This window comes from Gadus macrocephalus, chromosome 3 (assembly GCF_031168955.1).
Source record: "Gadus macrocephalus chromosome 3, ASM3116895v1".
Lineage (NCBI taxonomy): Eukaryota > Metazoa > Chordata > Actinopteri > Gadiformes > Gadidae > Gadus > Gadus macrocephalus.
This window is the reverse complement of record NC_082384.1, coordinates 5,537,847-5,544,764: the sequence shown is the minus strand read 5'-3', so window position 1 is coordinate 5,544,764 and position 6,918 is coordinate 5,537,847. Positions and strand designations below refer to the sequence as shown.

At 46.5% G+C, this 6,918-nt stretch overlaps 1 protein-coding gene across 6 annotated transcripts in view; it reads right to left on the bottom strand.

The window, feature by feature from the left end:
- Window positions 1–841: 841 nt before the first annotated feature.
- Window positions 842–6,918, bottom strand: part of tenm3 (teneurin transmembrane protein 3) — a 182,399-nt gene continuing 176,322 nt past the window's right edge. For all 6 annotated transcript variants that reach the window (XM_060046773.1, XM_060046774.1, XM_060046775.1 and 3 more), the window contains 5 exons: window positions 6,228–6,338; window positions 5,808–5,950; window positions 4,649–4,773; window positions 3,866–3,996; window positions 842–3,201 (listed from right to left, as the gene is read on the bottom strand). In XM_060046773.1, coding sequence (XP_059902756.1) covers window positions 2,446–3,201; window positions 3,866–3,996; window positions 4,649–4,773; window positions 5,808–5,950; window positions 6,228–6,338 — 1,266 coding nt within the window. In that variant the 3' untranslated portion in view covers window positions 842–2,445. The remainder of the gene's footprint in view (window positions 3,202–3,865; window positions 3,997–4,648; window positions 4,774–5,807; window positions 5,951–6,227; window positions 6,339–6,918) is intronic.

The following is a 6,918-nucleotide window of genomic DNA, read 5'->3' as shown; positions in this document are numbered from 1 at the left end:
ATCCCATATAATGACAAGTAACAGTTTTGTAATTTTGCCAATATAATACAAATCTGAAACTGAGATATCACATTGTAAGTAAGTAGTCAGAGTGTTTAATCAGTACTTTATTGACCTTTGGCAGGAACAACAACCTCAAGGGCTGGTGCATCTCTCATTTCTCCCATCCTTCATGGCAGTTCCTCTCAAGCTTTCTCCTGCAATATTAGCAACGGTTTGTTTTAGCATCACTGTTTCCTTTGGCAGCTAAGCAGGGCTAGCCTGGTCCGTCAGATGGACCAGGCTAGCTGGTTCTCCATCCATGGGATGGAGAACCAGTAGGGGGGCTCATCCCTCTGGCTGAGCTAATAACCCCAATGCCGGGTCTCGGTCCGGTCAAGAGCAACGTCCTTCGGATGAGATCATAAACCATGTTCGGACTTCCTGTGGCCACTAAGCATCCCATGGCACTGGTGGCTGCGGGCCATCATCCCAGGTCCTCAGTCAGACCGTTTCACTCCTCCCCTCCCCAGGCCGATAGCCAGAGTGCACTGAATGTTTTGGCACCAATTGTGAGCCATGCATCACCCCAGTGGGTGTTAGACACGCTTCTGAACGAGTTGATAACTATACCCCGAACACTATGTGAAGCACTTTGAATTCCTTGAGAAACACTATAGAAATGCAATTAATTATTACCACAATATCTATTACATAATCCGTGCAGCGTTTTTATTCAAATCCCCTGACCCACTCTATTATAGAAGTGGCATAATTGTCACTGGAGGGTGATTCGGTTTATATTGGATGTAATATGATTTTGACATTAAGAGACAGAAAACAACACTTTGTAAACCTCACGGAATTTTTAAAGTTTATTTTTAACGTAGAAACACTGTACATGAATTACTTTCTCTGAGACTAATAATGATGTACGGATAAGTGAATTATTTTCAACTTAAAAAAATGTATCATTTAACACCTTCATACACTTCAACTCCATTATTACTCAATTTCCTAGTTTAGCTTTTGAAATGCATTAATATGCGGTCACTTCCTTGTACACACACACATACACAATAACAAACAAAAACCTCTAGCGAACAGAGACCCCACGCTCAATGAGGAAAAAACATCCAAGTATGTTTCGGAGCCATTACCACTTCTGTAAAAGTCACTGATGGCAATACGCTTGAATTTTGCGAGAAACAGGCGAAGAACTAAAGAGGCAACGATTGTTAACTCCTTGCAGCAATTCTTCCCAAAAGCTCTTTTACCATGACAACATGTTTCTATGGCAAGCAAGACTACTACCTCTACACATTATCAGGCCAATAAATGCACATGGTCTACACATTTTGCACATAGCCACCCATGAGCTAATGTGAGCCCGCTGCTCTACTGGTGTGTTTATGTTACAGGACTAGTGGAGCCACTTGGTCCGAGAATACATCCATCCACAAAGTTTAGTTTAACTGGTCCCAGCGCAGGTCCCAAAGTTTGTTCCTCCCACATTTGTCAAAGGAACCTTGATTGTTTACATTGCAGCTGACATGACCTGAATTTTAAAGGCCCTGGGAAGAGAGAATTGGGGTTATTTCCATCAAACTTGACCAATTGTAATATAGACAACAGATCTCTATGGCGAAGGAAAAGTGTATTGGTCCTTACTCAGATGATGGTTAATAGTCCAGAGGTGCTGTAGGAATAGTAGTAGTAGTAATAGTGGTATAGGTTATCACATGTAAACTTTTCTTTTTTTATGTTTCCCTTTTTTTGTCCAAAGCAATCCAATAAAGTATATATAAAAACAAACATAACCATAACAGAACAAGAAAGTCCTTGTGTATTTTTATAAACAGAAGTCTTTTGTGTGTCTATCTCTTTAAGAGAGTCCACGGCAGTTCCATAGTATATTTTAACAGATCCTTCTGTGAAAATACAGCCCGGTACATCCATTTAGCGATATACACAGCCTACAGACGTCTGCAAACCTATAATGGTTCAGTCCTTGCGCCTTGCTTAGACCCTAGTATACAACCTCTGACATCAGATTCACGTGGGGGACACACTCAAACGGGTGGGTCCTTCTGAATATCCTCATGTTATTCCACATCGCGCTGTCTCACAGCATGTGGAATGGGCTGAGGCGGCCAATCGGGGGGTGGACAGAGGGCCGGCGTGGGGGGGGGGGCTTGGTGAAAGGCTCAAAAGGGTCCGAGGACTTCCAAACTTCCTTGGCAGCTCCCATTTTTCAACGGCAAACATTTAAAATGTTTGCCGACGGTAGTTTCAGTAATGATTGTTATACGACCATTGTACTTATTCTTAAAAAAAAACGAACACTGGCCATCCTTCAGTGGCTGAGTGACAGCCCGTGCTAAACGTCTCTCTCTTTAAGAACAGACCATGGCTTCTGTGCAGTCTGGAGCGGGAGCCATGGGCGCTTGTGCTCCTCCAGCAGTGTTACCTCTTCCCTATCTCACTCTGGCGTAGGAACTGGATATTGTTTGCGCTGTCCGCCAGCTCGGGGTACTGCTCCACAGAGAGCACGTAGTAGCCGTCGTAGCCCAGCACCTTGCCCCCGCTCAGCAGCTGCCGCTTCTCCCCCTCGGTCCACAGCCGCACGCCCTCCTCCCCGTCCCTCACGTGCTGCTGCTCCCTCGCCCACGCGCTGGCCAGCGCCCGCTGCCGCGCCTGCTCTAGGATGCGTGCCTTTTCCTCGTCCAGGGTCATCCCGTAGCGCACGTGCAGCGCCAGCGCGCCATACTGCAGCTCCACGTCGGCGAAGCGCCGCGTGCGTCCGTTGACCACCGTGGTGGACTGGGACACGGTGACGTTCACGCCGTTCTCCAGGGACTTGCGGCCAGAGGTGAGCCGCAGCGTGCCCAGGTCGTTCTCCGGCAGGCTGGTCTTGATGAAGTAGTGTGTATCGCGGCCCTCCACGGTGAAGTGCAGGTCCTCCAGGTGGAAGGCGTTGTTGAGGATGGCCGCCACCTTGATGCAGTCCTCGTTGGCAATGTTGAGGGCGTTGGTGACCACGCGGCCCTGCGTCACGGCCAGCATCACCCCTTTGCCGATGAGGGACTTGACGGTGGCGAACCACAGCCAGGGCTTGTCCCGGTCCACCCGCCGGCGGCTCAGCTGGATCTCGGGCATGCGCTCGAAGGACAGGAAAGCCTGGGCCTTACGGGTCACCTCCTGCTGCACTGCTGAGATCAACTGGGAAGAGAGACGTTTCTTTGGTTAGGGACATCGATCGAGCTATGGTAGAAAATAGCTTTTTGGAAAATACATTGAAAGTCCTGCCAAACAAGCATCTGATCAGTGCTGCAGCGCGAGTCTGGGCCCAAGGCTGCTTGTTTTCCGTCTTCAGTAAAAGTAGAAATGCTTGGTACAGCAGTGATAACTAAAATCCCAGTTGGTTGAGAAACAGTCTGTGGGCTTCATGCATCTATGCACTTCCCTTGTAGGACCCCTGACAGAACTGATTTAACTGGACTTAATCTGCAAACACAACATACTTTTAGAAACAGTCAATAAACAGTTGACCAAAAACTTCATTATAGCCAAAGTGCAAAGCCATGTAATTATTGTTATCATGCTGGCAAGTTTTGTTTGCATGACCTGTGAAAACAATTGACAAAAAAAAGCCCACTTCCTCCCACTATAACCACATATGATGGTTTTAATGATATCTTTTTATCCCAAAAGATGAACAAAATGCTGATCAACAGCACAGCAGACACTGTGCGAACCACAGCTTCCCCTTCAGATGCTGACAACTATTATCCTAAACGAGAATGTGGAAATCCATTACCCACTCTGATTGAGAGAACAATGGTAATTGAAGCCATGACACCTATGTGAGTTAGAGGTTACGTACAGGCAGGTCATCCCACAGCTGGCTCTTCTTCATCTCCAGCGAGGGCTGCGTCAGGTCAAACTTGGGGATGGGGAACCCTGGGATGGCGTTGTGGAGGTGAAACCCGAAGGTCACCAGCCAGATGTTTACATCTGGGAAGAGGGAAGAGGAGTGAGGGTTAAGTGAGGGACGACCGTTCACCAGCTGACTTGTGCACTGATGCTGATTGCTGATCGGTCGTTGAGTAGCACTGGTGGTCCAGAAAGAGGTTCCCATGTGTTTTGGGGCTGAAGCACACCATGATCCCCAAACCATAGATGCATAGTTGGAAGGTCTGATTAGGAAATCGCCATTGTCACACACAAGTAACAGGATTGTAAAGAATATGCAGAAATATGTCTGCTTCAGGTTTGTAAAGTTTGAAAGGCAATTGCATTCTTTGTAAAATATGCATTGAAAAGGAGCAAAAAGCACTACAAGAAATGGTTGTGGAGTTTAGAAAGCACTTGAGATGTGATATCTATTGTAAATGTACGCAATACCACAAAAAAAGACATGTGAGAACCTTGCATTTCTGATTCCTGCAGCTGCACTCCACTCCCTCCACTTGTTTATGATTAGGTTCAGCACTATACATATTTTATTGTAGCTACTCCAATTTCAATTGGATTCTTTGCATACTCACTTGGAGTCACCTTGTGTTAAAGCGTAGTCTGCTAAGAGACTTAAGGTAAATGTAAATGAAATGTAAACCATGCTTTTTCATTGAGAGTCGATCTATGTAGAAAAACATGAAGCCTTTACCTGTGACATACTCCTTCACCTGGTGGACCTTGCTCACAGGGTTGTTGTTCCGGAACATGTACAGGTTGAAGGGCTGCGGTTCCTTGCCCACGCGTGTCCACGTGCCGATGTCTGGGGTGGTCCACCTGGGAGAGCACACAGAACGCCCAATCAGGTGACCACTCAGCACCGTCAACGGAGGTCCTGGCCGTGGGCTGGTGTGTGTCTGCCGCCATTGCTGGTCCAGTGCTATAGCCTATAGTTCTGCGAATAAGTCTCCATGTGTCCTATTTAGTGCACCTCTTAGGGCTCGTGCCCACATGGCGTGTTTGTCTGCCACTTTTTCAAATTGTTCCCAATGAGGAGAGAATGTATGCGGAACCCTTGAGAAGATACGCCGCAGATATATGGTTTGTGCGGCCGCTGCCAGCGCTCCTTGTGGAAAACCACTCGCCAGAAAGGCGCTGGCGCCGTCGCTGGAGAACATCAAGTCGAAAGAACATCAAGTCGAACCTGAAATATAGATTCAAATATAGAAGGAAACTACGCAACGCTAGCCTGTCATACGACGGTCAGGCTGATGTCATGCGTGCGTAGAAATAAAATATGTGGACCCAGGTCCTGGTCCGACATCTGAGTCGACAGATCCGGTTACCTTCACTTAAATTATTCACCCTCAAAAAAGTGTGCAACTGATGCTCACTTATTTCTGCACAATATCCCATGATGCACAGCGGCCTTGGCTGTCTTTGGATTCCTCCAATAGAGAGGGCCCGGCATGCAGGTTATTTATGCAGCCGGGCCGTCACAGAGACATCTTACACGTGTTGACTTGTTCAGGAGACCGGTACACGCTGCCGGATTACCATCTTTTAATTATGATTTTAATTGTGGGTTTGATTGCGACATCAAACTTTGGAAGCTGCATACCATCTTAAATTGAGGGCCAAGCTGATTATCCCCACAAAAACATATTTTTGTACATCTTCTGTAAGATGGATCTTGAAAAATTTAAAAACCAAATGCTGTAATACTCTCCCTCCATTTAAAGTCATGTGCGGTATGCCCCCCATTTCTGCTACGGTCAGAGCTGACTTGTGGACCGGTGTGCTGAATGCTGAGGTGCGTTTTCCAGAAGTTTCTGAATGACGATCCGGAGGTGTGAGAGCGGACCACCCACCTCCCAGCAGGGATGTCGTAGTCCCGGTCCCCGAAATGCAGCAGGCGTGTCAGTGGGTCGTACAGGCCCCCGTGGAACCCGATCACCAGCACAAAGTCTGGGTTGGAGTCGAAATACACCTCTCCATAGGCCGTGTATTGCACCTGCACACAGCCATTCACATGACACGCACACACACACACACACACACACACACACACACACACAAACAGGTCCGATAAATTCAACATGAACGCCTTAATTGTGCCATTATTATAAATATTAAAAACTATATATATGCATTATTTGAAGATTTATTTTGGTCAGGTTTAACGTTGATTGTTTTGCTTTGTGCTGTGACATGTTTTTTGGTGCGACCAATATCAATACAAAATCTTAAAGTTGTAAGAGAAAAAACAGGCATGGCATCTCCCCCCTCACCTGTTTCAGCAGTAGTCCGTTGCTGCTGAACACGGCCAGGGGAGTCCCAGTGTTGTCACACGCCATGTAGAACTCCTCTCCACTGCTGATCTCCATCGCAAACAGGTGGCCCTGCACAGCACACGCCACACCCAGCATTTGGTTAGTATGAGCCGTTATAGAGGTGTGTTTCTGGGGTGTTTCTGCTTTACCAAACCGTTGCAGTTTAATTAATAGGGATGTATTTGATATTTGGTTGGCTATTCAACTCCAACACAAACAACATCATGTTCTTAAAACCCCCTCAAAAGAAGCCAACTTTTAAAGTAGCTCCTGAAATAGCGGTTGGAGTTGGGTTCTGGGAAACTTCAATGAATTACAATGTGCCGTAACCTTTTCAGAGCCACATTATGAAAATGATGTTGAGAGATTAAATGTTTGATCTGACACTACGACCTCAGCATATTAATACTTTATGTGCCTATTATAATTTTTGGCTGTGTGGGTGGTTATATCTTTCCAATAGGGAAAAGTCTTGCTTGCAATGATTTTGGAAGACTCTGTCTCTTTGGTGAGTTTCTGTTTGTTGGAATGAATCATCTTTCTGACCCACTGACCTGTTATGCTGGATAACAATCCCAGTGCCCTTCCTCAGAATCAAACTATCCTCCTGATGTGTGATGTAACCCGGCTCAAAGGACCTGGAGGTGGA